The sequence below is a fragment of the Micropterus dolomieu genome, linkage group LG13 (genome assembly GCF_021292245.1).
Source record: "Micropterus dolomieu isolate WLL.071019.BEF.003 ecotype Adirondacks linkage group LG13, ASM2129224v1, whole genome shotgun sequence".
NCBI lineage: Eukaryota > Metazoa > Chordata > Actinopteri > Centrarchiformes > Centrarchidae > Micropterus > Micropterus dolomieu.
In genome coordinates, this window is record NC_060162.1 from 24,479,871 (window position 1) to 24,500,010 (window position 20,140).

General features: G+C 41.0%; 1 protein-coding gene across 2 annotated transcripts in view; it reads right to left on the minus strand.

Annotated features, from left to right (window-relative positions):
• The window catches only part of LOC123981371 (MAM domain-containing protein 2-like), a 16,885-nt gene extending 7,622 nt beyond the window's left edge, over window positions 1-9,263 (minus strand). For both annotated transcript variants that reach the window (XM_046066123.1, XM_046066122.1), the window contains exons 1-7: window positions 9,114-9,263; window positions 8,867-8,977; window positions 5,446-5,735; window positions 3,759-3,843; window positions 3,421-3,558; window positions 1,979-2,256; window positions 1,204-1,297 (exon numbers count right to left, since the gene is read on the minus strand). In XM_046066123.1, the coding sequence (XP_045922079.1) occupies window positions 1,204-1,297; window positions 1,979-2,256; window positions 3,421-3,558; window positions 3,759-3,843; window positions 5,446-5,735; window positions 8,867-8,977; window positions 9,114-9,144 (1,027 nt within the window). In that variant the 5' untranslated portion in view covers window positions 9,145-9,263. The remainder of the gene's footprint in view (window positions 1-1,203; window positions 1,298-1,978; window positions 2,257-3,420; window positions 3,559-3,758; window positions 3,844-5,445; window positions 5,736-8,866; window positions 8,978-9,113) is intronic.
• Window positions 9,264-20,140: the final 10,877 nt, after the last annotated feature.

Sequence of the window (20,140 nt, forward strand, 5' to 3'; positions counted from 1 at the left end):
GAGGCGAGATCTTGTGTGGAGGCCCAGACCGAGGGAGGTTGGCGGTGGTGTGGTGCTTCTTCCATTTCCTGATAACTGCACCGACAGTTGATCTTTTCTCTCCAAGTTGCTTTCCGATTCTCTTGTAGCCCATCCCAGCCTTGTGCAGATCAACAGTCTTGTCCCTGATGTCCGTAGAAAGCTCTTTGGTCTTGCCCATGGTGGTGATGTTGGATGCTGGTTGTTTGGGTGTTGACAGGTGTCTTTTATACAGGTAATGAGGTGAGGCGGGTGTATTTGATGTAGATAATTGGTTGGGATTGGGGCTGTGTCTTAAAGAAAGACTAACTGGCTTGTAGGAGCCAGAATACTTGCTGTTTGGTAGGGGGTCAAATACTTGTTTTTCCTCATCAGATGGTTATCAATTTTTATAAATTCATATGATGTGATTTTCTGGAATTTTCTTTGGGATTCTGTCTTTCACTGTTAGAATGTACATATGATTAAAATTGTAGATTGTTGCATTCTTTGTAAGTGGGCAAACCTGCAAAATCAGCAAGGGGTCAAATACTTTTTTCCCCCACTGTAAGTCCTCAGTTCTATTCAGTCTTTGTTGTGTCCTCGTCGTATGTGGGGTGTTCTGCCTGTTTTTGCACTCTTTGGATTATTCTGTTGATCACCGGCCTGTTTGGAGTTTAGTTACCTTGATGGAATACAACCTTTGTTTGGAGTTTTCCGCAGTTGTGAGTAAGCCTGTGTATTTCTGTTTTGTTTGGAATAAATCACATTAATTGCACCCTGCTCTTCAGTGTCTGCATCTGGGTCCAACCGCCTAGTTTCCTGCCTCTGCACTCAGCCAAACCTGACAGTTTGTGACTTTTCCTCTAGTGCCACAGTGTCAAAACTTTCACTTTCAACTGTACAGAGGAAATATCAAAATCTAAAAGCCACATAGATATAGAATTTAAGGAGCAAATTCATGCCTTTCGGGCCATACTGTAGTACCACCTTTAAGACAAACTTGACATTTTCATGCCCACTACACGTAAACCTCCAAGGTTTGATCTGTCAAATATCTCTTGGCTATTGCAGGTCCTCTTGGCTGCTAAAATCCTAAAATGTTAATATTCTGGATGTTTAGGACGTTCACACAGAAGATTGTAATGGTGAGATTAAAATGATCCTGTTTACAATTAACAGTGAGTGACTGATCCTATAGCTCACCGGTGTCTGTGCTGCAAAACTCTGGAGAAAAGGAAATGTCATCAATTGCAACGCGCCCGCCACTTGGACTGTTAAAGGCCACTTCAAAGACCACCTGGAGAGGCAGACATACACTCATTAAGAAAGCTACATACACTCACACAGAAGTAGAATTTATGCACAATGCAAGTCATTTTGAGGTATAACACTTATGATTCTTTATTAATTTTGCACAAGCTAAACTAAGGCAGAAAAAGGCTGCACATGTTTCAAACAGAATGAGGAGTAAGTCAAAAAATTCTCACAAACCTGCCCACTACGACCCTTCGCAGTTTGTCCAATACTCCTGTGTCAGGCAGTAGCGCAGGTTTATTGGACAAACAGTGAATATGATTTTAACTACAATGCTGCACACAGATGGAACCTACTTCCTAATGAGCTCAAATGTGCTCACCCTAGCCACTTTCAAATAAAAAAAAAAAAATTAAATACTGTGTGTTGTCGTCTGTGCGATCTCCTGTGCCTTTGATTATTTCCTTTGTTGCATTTGGTGTAACTTACAACTTTACTATAACTGCACTGTAACTGTATTTATGGTCTACTACATTTGTATTTTATTTAACTGTATGTATTTTTTTTTAAATTGATACATTTTTAGATTTTATTCTGTTTTCTTGTGCCTCTGTGAAATGTGCCATATCAAAAAAGCTGCCTTGCCTTAATCTCTGTTTAAGTAAGTCATCACATAGCGCAGTATAAATGCTGTATACATAAAGCAGACATGTTAATACTTGACCTGTATAGAGTACGGTGCCTTCAGGTCCACCTGCACAGGTATCCATTCTCCAAGCGTCCTGCTCAAGTCGCTCTGGTTTTCTGGCCCCGCCCTCCACAGCTCCTGGTACTGACCCAGTCGGTCCCTGGTGAAAACAGAGAACAGGTTCCCTCTCTCATCGCTTCGCTGGTACTGAAAACTCAGGCAGCCGGACATTGGCACCGTCGTCATAGGAGACACCAGTTTGGCCACTTCTTTAAAAGTCTTGGCGTAGACGGAGTCCACGTACATCAAGTGACCTGAGAGGGAGTTTAAATATGAGTCAGGTCATGAAATCAAATGCAGCGTCCCCTCAGTGAATTAAGACTGGAGAGTTTCAGAATTCTTTCATACCGAGCAAGCACTGATTTGGTGACATTTTTAAGATGTCTAGGCTAAATAACCTTTCAACAAGGTTTAAATATATTTCAGTCTGAAGCAGGTTCTAATTGCACGTCTATTTATATTCAATGAAATGCTGTTTAAACAGTTGGTGTGATCAGTCTTTTCTTCAACTGAATGTGTCAAAAAAATAAAGAGGTGTTCATTGTTTACTTGTCTGGCATGACAGATCAAGTCTGTCACGGCAGTTCAGCCTTATCAATATCTCGGTACCCTCTGAGATGATATGCTAAAAAGGGAAACCAAAGTTGTTCTTCTCAAGCAAGCTCAGAAGTCTATGTTTAATCAGGTCTGAAGTTCAAACATTTACTATCTGTTAGTTTGGTAATCTCAGTATAAAAAACAAAAACCTACTGTGAATACTTTGTTGTGTTCATTATGTGTGAGTATTTACAGCCTGACATATCCTCTTCCTCTGTGCCATAGTCCAAAAACTATTAAAATCACATCACTGAGCCACATTGTTGCACTGGTGACGTGTTCCTTCATTACCACTAACACACACACACACACACACAGTAGTTTATTTTGAATAATCACACATACACCGCCCTGCTGCTGTAAATACTCATTAGAGCACCAAATTTGTTTTGATTGATCCCCAGCTGAGCACAGTCCCCAACAAACCCACTATTAACTCCCTTTGGAGGAACATTTGCTAACAGTGCCCAGCTGTTGCAGATTACAGCCTATTTAAAAAAATATATATATACTATACATTTGTATCCCGCTTTTACGGATTTCATAAAGTATTGAGAGATGAACTAATTCATTGCTAGTTCAGGTCAGATTTGTTGACCACACGAAAAATATAGAGAAACCCTAGGCTTCTCCTTCCAGGTGGGGTGTAAATGTTAATAGAATTAAAACTATACTAAATAAGACTAATAATAAGAAGAATGATTGTAGAAAAATAATAGATCTTAAATCTTAAATTTTGTCCTAAATGAAAACCAGCAGGGCTCTAAGTCTTTGGATAAAAACACCTTTGTATGAATAATACGTGAGTAAATCCCACTCACCTGTCCTCTTGTTGTATGTGTGGTCATTTGGCATATTGGTGTTAAGGAACTGGACCCCGCCTCCTCCCACATACCAGTTTACGTTGGCGTTCCATTGGTTACTGTATCCACACAGGTGAGACTCCTCAAAATCACACTCTAGACGCAGAAAAATTAGAGGTCAGCATCAGACCTGCCAGTTAGGGTGTGGGAGCAAAAGGCTTTTAATTTAATAATGTATCAAATATGCTGTGATGCTGTGACACAGATGGTCTTCATCCATTCACACTTAAGTGGATTGCTTTTATTCTTTTTGTTTTAAAATATGTGAGCGAAATATGTGTGTCACAGTCACAGACCCAGGCAGTATCCGGGGCTGATGTGGATCTCAAAGATGGCCACGCTGCTCCCAGTGCTCCGTCCAGGTTTACCTTCGATGACAACCTAATCAAAAACACGTGTTCAGTAATACCGTGCAACCATATGGAGGGACACAGGAATGACATCATAGGGTGAGCGAACTTCAGTCAGAGGGTGTGCACGCATGAAACGCACAGAAATCTAATTTACTTTCAAAGCTCTGGTGATCAGCAGGTTTGCTTTAAAATGACTTGCAGAGAAAGAAATGACAAGATGGATGGGATGTGTGTGTGTGTCTGTGTGTGTGTGTGTGTGTGTGTGTGTGTGTGTGTGTGTGTGTGTGTGTGTGTGTGTGTGTGTGTGATCAAGCATGATCTCACTATTTTTAGCTCCGGTGTGGTCTCCACCAAATAAATCCTCAGAAAAATACTGAAGAAGAAATGTTTCACTTTCTTCTCTGCTGACATTAGTCGCTAACTTTGTCTGTTGTTTGATGCTGGGCTGGGAGCGTACAGTGGATGACTAGAGTTTCTTTGCTGAAAACAAGTTTAAACATCTGTCATATGCATATTTTCACCTACATAGGTCTGGGCTGAAATATGTTTATGTGCTGAGAGGCCCACACAGACCCGACTTAACCATCATCTAGGTCATGACCCTGTCAGAGTCAGCTCTGCCTCTGCAAATAATATAAACATGTGCTGTACTTACTCCCACACAGTGTTTAGATGATGTGTGTGGGTGTATGTGTGGGTTTTTTCCCACACATTTCATATTGGCCTCAATTTGGGCCTGCATGTGGAACGTCAACCTATATCTGTCTCCCTTTCAATAACAGCGTGAACTGTTGTTTTCCACACTGTTTACTTTTTTAACTGAATAGGGTTGGGAAGTCAGCAGTTACAAGTATACATTGCACTTGTACATTCTGTGTACATTTTAGAAATAGTAAATAATCTGTAAATTGGTTTGGTGCCAGTAAATTAGTAAGAATATGTCTTCGAGTAAATTTTTTTATGTATCTTGAAGTTCTGTACTTTAAAAAAAGAGAGAATTGTATTGGACTCAATGGTTACGTTAGAGACAATTTATTTTGAATTTTAGCTTGCTTTGGACTTATTTTCCCTCAGTGTTTTCTGATGAAGCACTGAAGGTTTCTACTTGGAGACCATCAATTTAGTTCAATTATTTATTATTATTATTAGAATTATTCATTGTAAAATTCTGACTTTATTCTCAGAATATTAAAAACATGTTCTAAAATTACAACTTTTCTTTAGTCTAGAAATTTTACCCCTTGGTTTCTTGTAAAATATTGTGATTTGTTTTTGTTCTGTTGGCGCCACCATCAAGCTTTTCAGCTTTTTAGCAATGAAATTTAATGAGCACATTCAAGCTCATCAGAGGAAGAACACTTTACATTTTGAACACTTAACGACCTTTCCTTTGGTCCTACACTCAAGAAAAACATTACACTCTTAGTGCCACTGGTAAGGCTCTAAGAATAGCTAAACTGTCAGTATGCTGTTGGTTTCATCCAACATTTTCATATTGCGGATTAAAATAAACTTTAACAACTTCCACGGACCATTATAGAAACTTTGCACTATACTGCGGCTTTGATTCTGCTTCTTTTCAAGCTATTTTTTAAACAAAGATTAGACACTATTTCAAAAGGTATTTTACCCTGTAAGGTTCAGTGTTGTTCTGCAGGTCCATGCTTGAGATGACCCAGCTGTCAGAGGGCGCCTGGCTGCTCCACAGCGGCCTGTCAAAGCTGTTTCCCTCCGTGCGTTGCAGGACTTCCAGGCTTCCTGACCCGATGATCTGGTAGACAAGCCTCAGGCAGCTCCATTCGCCCTGCTCCAGAGCAGGACTCAGTAGGACCGCTGTGATCTCTCTCAGTGGTCCAGCATCTGCACCTGTCTCATCATCCTGGTCATCGCCTATGGCTGTGTCCACGGCAACAAAACGGCCTGAAAGGAAAAAAGTAAACATTGCAGCTGTCAATAAAAATGGGATCATTTGAAGGACTGCATTTTGACCAGTAACACAAAAAGGGAGAGGTTGAAAAGTGGAAAATCTTAACTTTATGCAAATTAGGGCAAGAAGAGACAGAGGCAGGCAAAGTTTGGGAACTCTACAGTCAGCTCTGTGAGGCTGCAGACACAGTGGGACTATGAGCTATATTTTAACATTTTCCATGTTTGCCATTGTCACCTTCACCTTTAGCATATTAGCATGCTAACATTTGCTAATAAGCAATAAAAACAAAGTACAGATGAGACTGATGGGAATATCAGTTTTCGAGGTATTTGGTTATAAACCAACGTATTGGGAGGATTGAAATTTTGATAAAGATATGAAGCACTGTGAAATAGAATGCATCCGTCCTGACTCGAGTTCACTCAATTCTAGCGTTTTCTAAACAGTTTCTCTTTTGGGTAGAACAATGTTGAAAGGCTGGATACTGTTTCTAACGGAAACTTTATCTAAAATTAGCAGTATCAGGCATTATGCATCAGGAATTATGTCCAAAGTCATGACCCTCTGACTTGCAATAGAATAATATCCACCTCAGCTCCAACCATAACAGACACTCTTAGCTTTTGTTCTGCTCCAGGGTCTAAGAGCTGTCCTCACTGGTCTGTCATTTATTATCTGTCCCTGTGGAATGCCCTGCTGCCCCAGGGCTCCTACAGTATATCCTGACAAACACACACACACACACACACACACACACACCAGGACTGTGCTTATTTCACCTTTAATTCAGTCACTGCAAGATGTTTTTCTTATTTTTTGCCAATGAACAGCAATTGTTTGCAAATGTTTGTATTTACACAAAGAATTGACTGATGTGAATTCATCATAACCTTGAGGCTCAGCCAAACCTTGCATTCAGAAAAGAAGCTCATAAAAATGCTTTATATATTTGACATGACCTCATTTCTCTTGCCTGAGCTGTGCTGCACAGAACACATGAAGGGAAAGGAGGACTGAGAGAGGAGAATAACTGAGCAACAACTATTAACGCACCAACTACACTGACCTTTTTAACAAGCCGGCAGCAATAGCAACAAGGATGGAAACAGGAAAAGAGAAAGTAGTTGACGTATCCCAGAGCTTATGAGAGTGAGACGGCAATTTTCAGACAAGTACGAGGATCCAAAGCTCATGATGGGAAAAAAAGTCTTTACAAGTAGTTTTTCCAACATGGACTGGCTGCAGATACAGTAGCTCCTGGAACAGGAGGACACAGTCATGCTAGGAGGAAGTCTGCCTCACCAGTCAAACGGATCCAGATGAGAAACAGTTAGGTTAGTTAGGTTTCAAGAACAATAATCATAGTGCAGGGTACATGCAGTATCTCTAAGGGAGCTCTGATTACACCTCTCAAAATTACAGAAGCAGTCAGACCAGATCAAGTGGTTGCTCCATCAAATTTATTTGATGCCATCTTTGGTGCTAAATTAAGTCTTTTAACAAGTAATATATCAGCCATTTGCTGATTTCAGCCTTGTAAAGCCAGAGTGCGAGACTTGTTATAATGTTATAAATGACCGTCCATACTGATTAATAACCACTTGGATTTAAATTGAAAAGGGGGATGACACAACTCTCCAAGCAGCTGTGGAGCAACCGTCACAACAGATTAGAAATTTTCCTGTATTTTTGTAACTATTTCTGAACACAGCCTGGTTTTAGGGAGACTTATGTGCTGGAACAGTTTCTAGATGAACAACAGTCCCCCCCCCCACACACACACATTTCTATGCAGTTTTTCTATGATTTCTGCTGGCAGACTCACTTTGACAACAAGTCTCTGGGAAGTCACTGCACCCAGCTGTGCTTTGACAAGAAATCGTTCCAGCACATAACTCCTCTTAAACAACACATTGTTGTTTTTACATTGCTGTTTTTGAACTTTAGAGAAAGCCACACCAGCTGTATCCCCCCTGCTTCCAGTCTTTATGCTAAGCTAGGTAGATAACCTCCTGACTCCCGCTCCACAGTTAACACGCAGAAATAAATGTGGTAGCGATCTTCTCATCTTACTCTTGGAAAGAAAGTAAACAAGTGTATGTCCATGCATATTTATACAAACATATACCCACTTCTTTAGTTATCACTGTACCACTACAATAATAAACAGTAGTTATGATTTTAGTATTAGTTTAAATTTATAGTTGGTTATGTATTGGCGCTGGAGGACCAAATATATTGTGGCTCTCGCCCAAATATGGCTGTCTGAGTGTGGATGTAGGCCGATTTATGCTGAGGGTCCATTTAGCAGCACCCATGCCAGCTTTTGGCCATCATCAGACCAGGGCTACTTCTGATCATTCACTATTTAATTAAATTTTATTTATTTAGTACCAAATCATAGGAGAAGTTATCTCAGGGCGCTTTTCATAAAGAGCAGGTCTAGACCTAGTTCAGGTCTAGGCAGAACAAGCCAGCCAGTTAGGTGCGTTAAAGATGGTTCCATATAGGGATATGTTTTGTGAAATTAAAATCAGGTCAAAGATCTGAGAGAGCGTTTTGTTACGTTAACATAACATCGACCTCTTAAAGCAGGCCCCACTTTATGTCGCAATTAACTTGACAGGATCCTGCTGCTGGGAAACATGATGAATCTGTCTCCAGACGGATATGCAGCTAGACCCATCTCAATATTGTGTGCATGGACTTTGATCTCCACAGAAGAGCCTTCATTTGTATTCAGTCTCAGTAGCGAATGACAGGTGAGCAACAGTTCTGTTATTTCTGCAACAGGGTAAACACTTTAATTAAATTAAGTATGATCTCATCTGCATTTATCTGTTAGAGACTGACATAACTTAGATATGGGTGAACTCATCTGTGTCAGCTGCAGTACCAACCCGATGAGAATACCTAAATCTGTTCTTTCACTCACTCCAGATGTTCAGAGATGCTGGAATCAATGCAGACCAGATGGGCTTTTTTTCACCACTGTGTTTCGGTAGTGTGGCCGAAACCAACACCAAAACAACTGAACAATAAAGTTTACACTTAGAACAAGCCTCTAAATTAAAAATCATTTTTACATATTAGAGGACTGAAGATGCTGTGTGGCCAGTACCATCTTTGTGCAGGGTCCAGCTTGTAAAGTCTGCATCTGACGTGTATCCGCAGGTGTTGGACTCAAAGTTGCAGGAGCCTGGCAGTAGTTGGTTGTGGGCTTGGATGGTGGCTTTGAGCAAAAGAGAGAAAACCAGAGAGGAGACGAAGTAGAGAGAGGGAATGGTAAGTATGAATCATAGCAACTGGCATTAACAGAAACATGCCCTCATGCCCCAGCACTGGCACGACCGTTAAAAAGTACTCACCAGCAAAAGTTAAGAAGTAGAGTGGAAGCATTGTAGCTTTCTGTGGAAATGAATCGACCCTCCGAGGAAATAAGAAAAGCAAAAGTAGGTCTTAGGTTTGCATCCGCAGTCGGAAAAAATATAACAAGAAGTTGCAACCAAAGTTTGTTGTTGAAGATTTCTCTCGTGTCATCTGAGTGTCTCTCCAGCTCACAGACTGGCAGCACACTGCAGACTCTCCGCTGCGAAGTGTGTGCATGTGTGTGTGTGTCTGGACATCAGAGCAGGAAGGAGGAGGGAAAAGGGAGAGTGAGAGGGAGAGAAAGAGGAGGAATGGCTGTTGAGAGAAAGAAGTGAGAGATGTGAAGAAAGGAGTTGGTTTTCCTTTCCTCATATCTCCTCGAGAGCATGGTTGTGGAAGACGAGAAAAGAGTAATGAAAGGGAGAGGAGAAGCAGTCACCTTTTTGTTACACGCAGGAAATGTACAGTACGTGTCACGTGAACAGCAACAGCACGAGTGTTTAAACAATTTATATTAATATTTTAGGCACACTGAGAAAAAAATCTCTTTTTCAACACCAAAATGGTAAAGCACATGTATAAGGGAAGGAGAGTTAGGGATTGAGTGCCTTGATCAAGGGCACATCAGCAATGGCAATAACAGAACGGCAAAGCTATTCATTCACCTCTCCGCCCAGATTTATCCTGCTAGTCTGGGGACCGAACCGTCAACTTTCCAGTCGAGATCACGCTACCGTTAGCCACAAGAATGAGACAGCGTAGGTCGTTCTTCATTGAAACACTTACCTATGATTTCATTTTCCTGACTAGTGACTTCTTGTGGTCATGTGAATAAGGACAGAAGTAGCAGGATGTTAACCTAGCGCAGCCTCTGTACATTTGAGGGCCCTCAGCAGAATAATTTTGGGGACACTGCCTTATATGGATAGACTGTAAAGTATTCTTAGAACCAGCTACAGTATGCAATCACAACCCTTTTTTTTGTACCTCTGGTACCTCTGTACATGATGAGCCGCAGTTCTTTTACTGCTAATGAGATACACTCACTAAAACACTCAAAGTAAAACTCACTGCACTTCTGCCATCTTTACTTCTGCTTGTTTTTTGTTTGAATGCTTAGTGTTGAACATTTCAACTGTGTTTGCCCCATAGACTGTGTATAAAGAGGCGGCTCCAAACCTGCAGTATAAAAACATCTTGATGCAGCAGAAAGATAAAAGATTCCACAAAAGATTCTGGTTTGATTTTCTATATTTTTACAGTATTATCTATACATCAAGATACTATTTCAGCGCAGTTAAGTAAATATTATTATTATAGCACATTGAAAAACAACTAATGTTGACCAAAGGGCACAGTATTAAAAACCACCCAAGTGTAAAACAACTTCAATACAAAACAAAGGTTCAGTCAGCGATATATTAAAAATCAAGGACCCCTGTTTTCACTTGGTTAGACAGATTTGCAGCAAAATTTGTTGGAAAAACCCCAACCCTACCCTGTATATTAAGCTCATTAAACCCATTAAACTCAGCTGACAGGTCAGCCTGTCAGTGCTCAGACCATACGCCGCACACTGCATCAAATTGGTCTGCATGGCTGAAGAAGGAAGCCTCTATTAAAGATGATGCACATGAAAGCCCACAAACAGTTTGCCAAGACAAGCAGACTAAGGACATGGATTACTGGTACCATGTCCTGTGGTCTGATGAGACCAAGATAAACTTATAGTGTGTCTTGCCTACAGTCACGCACGGTGGTTGGAGTGTCCTGGTCTGGGTCTGCATGAGTGCTGCCGGCACTGGAGAGCTACGGTTCATTGAGGTAACCATGAATGTCAACATGTACTGTGAATTACTGAAGCAGAGCAAGATCCCCTCCCTTCAGAGACCGGGCCGCAAGGCAGTATTCCAACATGATAACAACCCCAAACACACCTCAAAGACGATCTCTGGCTTGCTAAAGAAGCTGAGGGTAAAGGTGATGGACTGGCCAAGGGTCACAGAGACAACTGCAGCCAACGCAGCAGACGTGTCCAGCAACAGCTGTACGATAGTGTAATTAAAGTTCGTACCCCTGTTATTCTATCATTAAAGTCTCAGTAATGTTGTATGTAAATGTATGTAAAATTTTAACTTAAATCAAAATGCATCTTGCTCGTGATGTACAGAACATTCTTGGCTTGTGAAACTTAAAAGCACTTTGGAACAAATAAAAAATAAACAACAGTAGTATGAAAGGGGGCTTTATTACTATCATCATTTTAAATACATATTTGCAAGAATTATAGTGTTAGTATATTATACTATATGATTATAGTAGGGTATAGTAGGTAATGGCTCTACATGGGGCAAGCGGACAAAATAAACGGCATCACGTTTTGTGCGTGGTGGCTTCTGGGACAAACCATACAAGGGAGTTCAACGTCCGTCACGTTTGTCCGTGGTCTGCAGCTGGACCCTATTCCCAAATCCAGTACTGTGAGATTGTCACTAAGCAGAACGAGGGAGGACTAGGGCTAGTGAGTAAATACATCAGGCAGCAGAAACCAAGGATGATGACAAAGAGGAGGATGAACCTCCATGGAGAGACAAGCCCCTGCACGGCATGTACCACCAACAGATGAAGAAGTGGCTGATATCCTACCAGTGGCTAGGAAAAGCTGGACTAAAGGACAATACAGAAGAACTAATCATGGGGCACAAGAACTGGCACTCTAAAGAGATGAGGACAGCAGGGTGCCACTGGCCAGTACAGCCTTTGATGTCAACACGCAGCTCCTCTGGCTCAAATACGAGGTTGACGGTGTCCTTATTGAGCTCGAGAAGCTGCATTGGATGTGTTCACAAGTGCACTCCGTGCACCTGCTGGTGCTCATGCTGGATAAGATGAAGGCAGTTTCATCTTTTGAAAAAGTACCTTGTGCTTAGCCAGTGCTCAGACGGCCCAAGAAAAGCACTGGCAAGCCCTGGATATACTTGCTTTTAACTATGCATTCGCATACGCAAGATGGCTGCCACGCGTATCCTGCGTTCCTTTGGAGCGTAGGTTGTACAGGTCTCCAGAAATGAACGCAACGCTACCTGCTCGATTGTCGCTATGTTTGATTTGTTTACGATCTGCAAATTCGGAGGTTGTCGAGGAAGATAATCAGGTGTCGGCAAGGGATGATCCGGTCCTGATCTGCCCCCTAGTGGATTCAGTTTAATCCTCTGCAAAGTACACACGCAAGTATGTGAACAATGCCGTTTGCGTCGCTGATGGCTGTCTACGTCTACGCATTGTTAAAAAGCAAGTATATCCAGGGCTGATGAAGTTTTTTTTATCAACATCTCGTGTGCCTAAGGACTTCCGAGCCATATACCATCCAGGCTTCCTTGATTTTGTGGCACCAGTAAGGCAGTCAACATGATTAACGAGGAAACCAAAAGTCTCACGAGAAACTAAGGAACCTGAATTCAGAGAGGCCAGCATCCAGAAGAACAGCCTCAGTAACCTGGCAAATAGTTTTGTACAGGCGTTGTTGGACGCGTGTGTGGCAGATGTTAGCAGGGACGACCCCCACATGGCCATGATGCTGACAATTAAGGACATTGTGTTAGACACGTGGAGGCTGTCTCTGTGCACACCGCCTGTACAATGAGTACATGTTTTGTGGTCCTGAGTCGGTATGCAGGAGGAGAGGGAAACCAAGGGCAGGTGTTTAACGCTGTGGGGATGTCTGGTTGTGCCAACTTCCAAAGCTTCAGACCTGTTCAGACCTTTCCTCTTTGGCTGTTTCTCGGCCACCTCTCCTTCACAGTGCCTGAAGTCCAGTACATTTGAATATGCCGGTGTATAAAACTCTCTCTCCCACTGCCCCCCTCCCCTCATCACTCCTGTGCATAAGTACTAATGCCACCTGTTGTTGATTGGCTGGAACAATGTTGTGTAGCAAGGTCCAGAGCAGTCCAAACCATTTACAGAGCCAGGGCTGTGTAGGAAAACAGGAAAATGCACAAAACAGGGAGCACAGAGAGCTATAAGGAAATGTTTTCTGAAATTATCAATAAGTGTATTGCATTACTATCCCTTTAAGTGAATCCAGCATAGAATAACGGGTGTTTTATGGTGGAATACAAAGCATAAAGATAAACTAAGGCAACATAACCAACCGGAAAGTGGTATGCATGTGGAGAGAAGAGAGAGAGAGTGATTAGACTGTAGCCAGAACTATATAACCCAGGAACACACTGGGCACCACAGGTGTTCCAGGTCATGCTAATCAGCCACATACAGAGCAAACATAGATAAAGGTTAGTACCAGATCAAACGGGTATCGTCACACAGTTTTTACGGACATTTTAGACAGTACTTTAACGTTCAACTTAAAAAACAGAGTTTGGGGAAGTTTCCTGTTTCAACATGATAGTATTCCATTGCACAAAGCCAGGTCCATAAAGAGATTTTTTCGCTGTATGAGCTGGAAGAAGTTGACTGGTGTGCATAGAGCCCTAACCTCAACCCTTCAACACCTTTGGGATAAATTTGAACACCAAATGGCAGCATGGTAATGCTCATAGCTGTGGAATGACATGGATCGATCTCATATCTGTGTTGAGAATTCACATACTGAGGGCATATATTATGCATTATCAACATATTTTGTGTATTGTATGATAAAATTTCATGAAAACATGCCTCAGACCCAAGTGGCATGATGGTGCTTCACTGTTTGAGGAGAGTCAAAACCTTTTTTGCTTGCAGGCTTTCTTTCTGTATTTGTGAGTATGAACATTAGGCAATTCTGCCTTAATCCTGCATGTGCACCTAGCAAAGCCTGCAGACGTTCCCATGCAGTTTTCACCAGTTTCATTTAAATGCAAATTAACCACGTGGGAATTTGAACGCTAATAATTACAAAAAAAGTGATTCAAATATGTGGATGGCACTTGTTCACTCACTGTATCCATCCCAGGAGCAAAACAAATCGTGGCCATTCCCTACAAGATTGTGGAATATCTTACCTGGACATCTTCACATAATTGCAGATAGAAATGGATCTGAGAGGTAGAGGAGAAAATAACGTAGCAAGCTGGATGCAGGAGACTAGACTTTCCACATTTGTGATCCATCTGTCAGACCTGCTTTGTCGGCCCGCATTTGTCTCTGTCTTTTCCCCCTTTCTGTACTTGTCTTGTACATGGTCAGTCCTCTGCCTTTGGTTATCAGCATTTTAATGAGGTGCCATGTGCACACTCAGACCAGATGGTGAGGTCAATTCCCTCCATATCATCTCAAGAAAGCCTGACGGCAGCCATTGTTCCTCCTTCAGGAAACACTTTGGATCCTAGTCATCTCCAGCTTCATAAAATAATCATTTTCAAATGCTAATGCAAACAAAGAAATGCTTTGTTAAAAAACGGTGAACAGAGAGAAGATTGGAAATAGTCTTCTGACTGTACTGCATTTATTCAGTTCCAAATACAATTTTAGTTTTCCGTTAGTTTACATTTCCATCATTCACCTATTTGACTTCCTGGTTGTCTGTGTCTGTGTAAACCAAGTAGAGAAAGTTTCAATAAATAACTTAAGGGTGCCAGAACATGTCATGTGCAAGGCATGCAGAAGTTACTGTCTGCACGATGATACAGTAATGACATGTTTCCCTAAGTATGTGATCTGCTGCCAGAGGGCTCAGCAGGTTAAATCCCCTCTGCCCCCACCCCCCTTCCTCGGGGAACACCCAGACCACCGCTCCGGCCTATAAACTCTGAACAAACAACTCAGAATAGCTATAGGATTTTTGATATGCTCATGTTTGAAGCTTGATGTTAATCATCAAACTAGACCTGCTCTTTTCTCAAGGGAGGGGGGGGGGGGGGGGGGGGGGGGGGGTGATCTCTAAAACTTTAATTCATTATTGTCATATGTGCAGCTAAGAGTTCTCTGTGAAGGGAAAGATGCAGAACAAACCGGTCTCAGATACTGTGCTTTTACTCCATCTGCTGGGAGCATTACTAACAGATTATAATGAAAATCACTTGTAAGTCGTTTACTATGGCCACCCACATAAATGAGACACTGAAATAAACAATTATGTCATTAAATATGCACCCATGTTATTAAGTTATTATCAAAAATATACATTACATAAAAAAAGTCTCCTTTTGAAACCATTATCTTCACTTGACTGCATTATAACAGGAAAAAATCCAGATACACTTTAAAACACATTTGGACAAATTGATTATACAGTGTGCCAGAAATAATCTAGTTCCTCCTTTAATATATGCATTTTCGAACAAGACTAACAGTATTCTATCATGCTAGCACTTCACCCTGACACCCCATAAAACCTACCCTGAATCTGCCTGTATCTTATAATTCTAGTTTTGCTAATATTACTGTTCTTTCTAGCCACAGGCACTGCAACTCAATTTTGCTCAGTTGTTACACTCGAGTCACCACATTAAGACCTTGCCTCACTGCCCCAGAGCTATACATTTTAACAATCTTCAATATATAACACCTGCTGCCCCTACTCATCCAAGTCTAGTCAAATTTGGATCACTGAATGTGAGGTCCTTATCCAACAAGTACTTCACATTTTTAAGATATTATAAACACTACAAATTTAACCAAAATCTGGACGAACCCTGGGTAGCACAATCCCACTGACAGAAGCTGCTCCCCCTGATTTCCACATCTTTCCTCAAGTCGAGGTGGTGGATTAGCTGTTATTTTCTCCAAAAACGTGACCTAGTGTGTCCTGATTTACAGGTCAAAAAATTCAAATGCCTTTTATCAGTGAATTCTTGGAACTATGATCTCCTATTATGAAGATATAATGACAGGAGGTGCAAACGTAGCAAAGGTCCCTGTTTTAAAACGTGTGGCTGTAGCCTGGTAGATAATGGCTAATAACTTACAATTAAATAATAACATGATATGATGGGACAGCCGCCCATCCCTTGGCCATTAATCCAATCAAATCAGAGCCTATGCAAAACACCTTGGAATAATATTCAACAATAATTTGATAGATGGGTAAACACAGTTGTCAAATCTAGCTTCTTCCAGTTCAGAATCATCTATATCAGGAAGCTCTTGTCATCTAAAGATATGGAAAAAGTTTGTATTCAAAGCCCTGCATTTTCTCGCCCCGAGCTACAATGAAGAACTTCAATCCCCATACATTACAGCTAGGCACTTCCGATCTACAGATTAAGGGTTCCTTTCTATCCCACATACTGATCGAAACCTTTTTTGTGAGATGGCCTTCTCACCAGCTGCACCAAGTGTCAAGAATAGAGCCTAAACCCCCTTAATGTTTCTTGACATGATCTGCATTCTTCATCGATGGATATGAATGTCTCTATGTGTTAACTGTGCATGTATTCCAGTACCTATTTCTATAAACAAATATCACCTTGACCTTGGCACAGCTTTGAGCTAAATGCTAAAGTCAGCTTGCTAATCATGTTAAGGCCATAGGTTAAGGCTAACAATGCTAACATGCTGATAAGCATGTGTAATGGGTACCAATGTTCCCCATCTTAGTTTAGTGCAGTGGTTCTCAAAGTGGGGTCTGGGGACCCCCAGGGGTCTTTGAGGGTGTTCCAGCGGGTCCCCAGCAAAAAGAGGAATACTTTATTTTCGTTCAGTTGAATTCCATCCATAATTAACACAATACCAGAATGTATGACTACTTGGGTCACAGGTTTCAAACACTTTCTGTAATAAAACTTTTAAAATCAAAAATTCTATTAGAATGGGGACTCAGATTGGGACAATATGTTATCATTTGTGTCAGTTTAGGGGTTCTTGATGTGAAAAAGTGTGAGAACCACTGGTTTAGTGTGTTAGGGTGCTAACATTAGCTAATTAGCACTAAACGGGAATGTCATTATGAATGTTTTGTATTTGGTCATAAACCAAAGAATTGGACCAGTTGAATTTTTGACCTGCTTGTGGCACTCGATTAATAGTCAGGTAATCGCCAAAGTCATTGGGATTCATCCTCAGGCACCGTGGATATCTGGACCAAATCTATCCACCCAATACTTCTCAAAAGCCGGTGTCCTTGAGTGCCGAGAAAGGTATAAATAAATATAAAATGTATTATTATTATTATTATTATTATTTGTAAGTGATCAGTTGATAATTGATTGATCCACTGTCAATATCTTGGTGTATTCATTTCACGCTGTTCATACTGTTAACACTGTTCAGACTGTATATACGTATCTTAGACCATTCATATCTATCCCTCACTGCTATTTATATTACCCTGCACTTCTGTTTAGATCCTAAACTGCATTTTTTTGTCTCAGTACTTGTACAATAATGACAATAAAGTTGAATCTAATCTGATGCAATCTAATCAAAAAATAAGTGGTGCCCTAAAGGTGAACCAGGAGGTCGCTAGTTTGATTCCTGGACCAGCAAGAGCAATCTAGAGGGGTAAAGTGAGAGAGAAGCATTTGCCCCTCTTTCATTACTACCACTGTAGTGCTCATGAGCAAGGCCCTTAACCCGCAGCTGATCCAGTGGACATGCTCAGTGGCCAGAAGATAAGAATATGATTGTATTGGGTGTTGATGAACTGTGTATTGAACTGTGTGAGTGTGAACAGGGTGTTCCTGCAAAAATAAAGCATTGCTCTCAGTGAAACCTCCCTAGATAAACAAAGGTCAATACTGTCAATAACGTGTTACTTGGGTATCACAGTAACCTGAAACGCAGGCCCTGGGCAGGTAGAAATGGAGTCTGACAGCCTCATGAACATTGGAACCTGCAGTGTACATTTTGAATTGAGGCCATGGGTGTTCTGCTTGATAAGAGATCATTCTTTAAGGGCTCATCATGAAAATTTAATGTGCGTTAATTCCTGTAATGGGTTCACTCTGTGCTCACTACATAACTACCAACAGAACATGTACGGTAAACCTTCATACATGTATGCAGCGAGAGAGGGCCATAAATTATTGATGTCTTCTGTGAAAATAGAACAGCAGTGAACTGGAGTTACTGAAATACAGGCTGTGTGACATGAGTTACCATCAGCAGCAGACTGATAAGGTTACCTCAGATGGTATAATAAGGAACTTTTTGATTGGCTCAGGCCTTAAAATGTGTCACACACACACCTCCACATTCAGCTAAAAGTTCACAGCCTGTATTTTACAGAAGGAGGCTGTTTGCGTGGGATCAAAGCTGCGTGGCTGCAGGGATGGCAATCCCAGATTGGATGCCATGGTTACTATTCCACACCATCCTCCGTCACATATTGTTGTCATGGTAACCGCTGCTTCGGTGGAAGGGCATGCGTGACTTAGGTGAAAATGCATTACAGGGGCTCAACAATGTGTTCATCTGCTCTACCAGCCCCTAAGTGACACTGAAACATGCCTGGATTATCGTGCCAGGAGCCCCGCAAGCACCGCACCCCCTGATTCACTCTCCACTCCACTAGTCTACTCTGTACATTATACATCAGCCATGATTAGTTACTGTATTTCCTATCATACATGTCAGCCTAACAACAAGAACAAAGGTCTGCAATGGATACATTTGCATTTTAATTTGGAAAATCTAATTTTGTTGAAACTGCTATAACTCGTGCTTTAAACTACAAATCAAAATAAAACCGCCTGTGTGTTTGATAAAGATTGACAGGTCAATGTATAAATATTCAGTAACTACTGTATAATTAGCATAAGTAATTAACTCATTAGCATCACTGATGGTTATGGTGAGACAGTAATAAGCTCAAGAGGATCTCATTGAAATGAAGTTGTCCTCATTTTTTGAATGTCAGAGCACTCAATCTTGAAAAAAATTTGACATAACTTAAACAAGAATGCTCATACTATGTAAGTTAATAAGTGAGTTTATAAAACGGGTAGGTCAAATCAAGCAATCTGATTGGTTCATAGTAGTGATATAATGAGCGTATACAACGGGTATGACGTGAAAATCCTTTGGACAGATCCGTATCACTCCGCGACAAACAGAGTTGGAGTTATAATCTGAGCTTCGTGCGGGTCTCACGCCCCATTTACACCTGTTATTAAAATCCGATCTGATACCGATGGCATTTTAACGGCGGAGATAAATAAATAAATAATGAGAGTGAGAGAGAGAGAGTGAGAGAGAGAGAGAGAGAGAGAGAGAGAGAGAGAGAGAAATTGCGTGATTCAACATTTCAACATTTCCCTCTCTCACATACTCGGATACGCACACACACACAAACGCACACACACACACACACACACACACAGTAGTCCACTACTTTCCCCAGATGTCTGGCATATTGCAACAAAGTTTAGGACCTAAGTTTCAATACCGTGTTCAAAAGACTATTGCTCAAGGAGAGACGTAATTCCGCCCTTTATGGTAGGTGAATATTAAAGTGTTATTATTTTAGGCACTGCTGTGACGGCCAACGCGAACAACGCCCCTTAACTGTGGATATAATACGCCTATATCACGGCCTGTCGTGAGCTATTGCTTAAACACTACACATGCTGTATTGCATGTACAGTGTGAACTTTTCTGTTTCCTATGTGGCCCTTTCCCATGTCCTTTGCAATTATGAAGTGAGTTGTCCTAATGTGAAGTAGGCCTATTAGCAGATTCCTAATTGACTCCTTCATCTAACTAGCAGGAAAAATATTTCACCCCCTGGAATAAAGCTTTTAGTTTCCCAAGTTGTGACTCTGTTTTTCAGCCAAACAAAGGTGAATTTCCTTTTCATCCTGTTGGTTGATCAGATTAATTTATCTACTGTTTATCCATCTTATTTTCAATTATTTTATAATTTCAAGCATGGATAAAAGTGTGTTCATCGGCTATTCTCCCATGACACTTTATTAAAACATGTGCATCACATATGGAATGAGATGATGGCCAAGATGTTAGCAGCTGACATTTTCACATAATATTAAAAATATTCTATTCAAGTGTTCCAGGAAGCAAAACTTTGATTTTTCTAATGGATGACATTTACTTAATATAAGTTATAAATATTAGATAAATTATA